Raw genomic sequence first — 2,549 nt, 5'->3', positions numbered from 1 at the left:
GGTGTCCCAGAAAAAAAAAAAAAGACAAAAAAAAAAAAAAAAAAAAAAAAAAATGAAACTCCCTCGTTCTGCAGAGTCACCTTTTCCTGAGCCTTCGCTGGAAACTTGAATCCATTTTTGTGTTTAAATAGCGTTAGTCCCATTGTTGAGAAGGGGAGGGCGGAGATCGTGCCTTAGGAAAATACAATAACTTGTCTCGCAACTTTTTGTGTTTCCCGCTTCTGATGCGTGTTGCCCACCAGGTTTAGGGGGTAAAGATAATCTTTCAACACTTTTTTGTTTTTTTTTTTTTGTTTGGTTTTTTTTTGACCCAGAATTAAGCTAGCCCGATGGTATGTGTTTCAAAGATTGTAGCTGCGCTTTATTTTAATAGATTGCAGTTATAGAAGATAGACACCCAGGAGATTTTGCCTTTCGCCATGGCTCAGTTTGGAGGACAGAAGAATCCCCCTTGGGCTACTCAGTTTACAGCCACTGCAGTATCTCAGCCAGGTCAGTTTACATATCACTTAATGTTTGAACCCTGACATCTAGTAGATTTGGAGATTCCGTAGTTGGGTATGCAGTTAAGAGTGGCACCACGCTAACTAACTTATTTAAATTCTATTTAAATGATTTAAGTTGGGAGTTTTTCCACACAATAGAGACATAAAAGATCATTGCCTAATACTAGCTGTTGGGTTGGGTTTTTAAGGGGCGATAAGTAAAATTCCAGGTGAATTTTTATTGATTCTCTTGGTCAGTAGACAAGATACTAAGTTACTCATACCCTAAGATGTGTAAATCAAATTACCTTTCACCAAATTGCATTGCTCTAGATTAAATAATAACAGCACTAATAAGGCATTACCGATTTTTTAAGTGCTGCCTGAGTTTCATTTCCCGGGCAGCCTAAATCAATGTTTACAAAGTATTTTGCCTTTACTAATATATTGGACGTACTTCACATAGTGAAGAGGTCTCTGAAATTTGCTGCTTGGATGGGGAGGGGGTATATTCTATTTTTTTTAATGCCAAGTTAGAACTCAAGGATCCCTGTAACCAAAGGTATCGCCCTGATAATGATAGAAGGTTTCCTTTGATTTAGCCAAAAAGCCTTATTTAATCGCAGGCTAGTGTCTTTTAAAACCTAGCTGGCTAGATTGTCATGTTTCACATTATTTTATAGCATAAAAGGTTTTGAGGCAAGAATGTGAAGCTTGCTGCGTGGTGAACCTTGGTGCTTCCGTTTCCAGTTCTGGGCCACCTTTTTCTCTTCTTGAATACAAAGTGTTTCCTAAATATTATAGTTTTATTGTCTGATGTGAAAAGGCTTCAACAAAGCTGTGGTACTTTGAGGATTCAGATTGTCAGAATGCGAGCACAGGCAGTAACCGTGTTGAAGAGTTGTCTTTTCTAAGGAGTTGTGTGGTTTTTGCAGTTGTCCTTTGCATCTTGCTCTAGTTTGAGGTAAAGTTGAGTGGCATAACTCCTTTGTCAGTGATTTTACAGGAGCTTAGCAAAAGTTGGGAATGCCTGCTGTTCTTGGGAGGTGTGCGTCTTGGGGGCGAGGGGGGAACAAATCTTTGTCCTGACTTAGTATTCTTTCCGGAAAAGACTCCTTCATCTCCAGTTTTTACTTTGAGCACTGGTCCAGTCTGAGTGTACGTTGTCAGGGAACTGCTGCCTCCCCCCATGTGTTTCACAGTACTCTCTCCCAGTCTGCCTTTTCCTTTTCCTCTGTGCCCATTCAGTCCCACTCTCTACCTAAACTCTTGCTGTACCTAACCAGCTGCCTACAAGCAGTTTTGCACTGTTTCTCTGAACAGCTCATACTTCCCTTATCCAAATGGCACTATTCTGCTTCTGTAAGAAATTGCTTAACAGCTGGAAAGGGATTTGGGATTTTTGGGATTCGCTTTTGGCTCTTGTGTCTGACTGGGTGATACCTTGGAGCGATCGAAGGATGGCAGCATCTGGGCTGGAGTATTCTTGATATCTTGGCTGATGAGACAGCTAGTGCATCAGAAATAGTGGTGGAAGACTGAGGGCCAGCTCCATGTCCTCTTTCAGAGGATAAAACCTGCTGAAGGGGAGGAGCTGGCAGCCATCTTAGCCCACGCTGAGCTGGGACCAGAAGGGGGCCCTGGAGAAGAGGTGGATGGAGCAAGGGCACTAGAAGCACACGCCAACTTCTTATCCGTTTTCCTATTCTTATGACTCTGCCTTTGGTTAGCCTACTTCTGAGCCTCCTTAAATTAAATGAAGTGCAAAATTTAATTGGGATAGGACTAGTCAGCATCAGTTGCTGTGAGAGGTTTTTTTTACCTGCTCAACGAGGACAGTATCTCCAGGGATTTTTAGCTGTTCATCTGATCTAGCAGCACCCGACTCAAACGTGAGAGCCATTAAAGACTAACACTTGGTTGCGCTTTTGCCTTCTTCCTGTGCTAGTTCTGTTGTCCTTCATGTTCCTAGCGCCCTCCACCTCACTGTAGTATCTTCTCTCCGGTACCCCTTGAAGGTGTTTAGCTCCTTGTGTCCTTCTATGCAGTCCTTTCCTATTCCTG

At 42.3% G+C, this 2,549-nt stretch overlaps 1 protein-coding gene across 1 annotated transcript in view; it reads left to right on the top strand.

Moving 5' to 3' along the window:
• Positions 1–317: 317 nt before the first annotated feature.
• The window catches only part of CCAR1 (cell division cycle and apoptosis regulator 1), a 30,854-nt gene continuing 28,622 nt past the window's right edge, over positions 318–2,549 (top strand). Inside the window, 1 exon segment of the mRNA XM_009636987.2 lies at positions 318–492. Within this exon segment, the coding sequence (XP_009635282.1) occupies positions 420–492 (73 nt within the window). The 5' untranslated portion in view covers positions 318–419.

The sequence above is a fragment of the Egretta garzetta genome, unplaced genomic scaffold (genome assembly GCF_000687185.1).
Source record: "Egretta garzetta isolate BGI_Z169 unplaced genomic scaffold, ASM68718v1 scaffold204, whole genome shotgun sequence".
NCBI classification, from domain to species: Eukaryota; Metazoa; Chordata; class Aves; order Pelecaniformes; family Ardeidae; genus Egretta; species Egretta garzetta.
The sequence above is the reverse complement of the archived record's forward strand: the minus strand, read 5'-3'. Positions and strand labels throughout refer to the sequence as shown.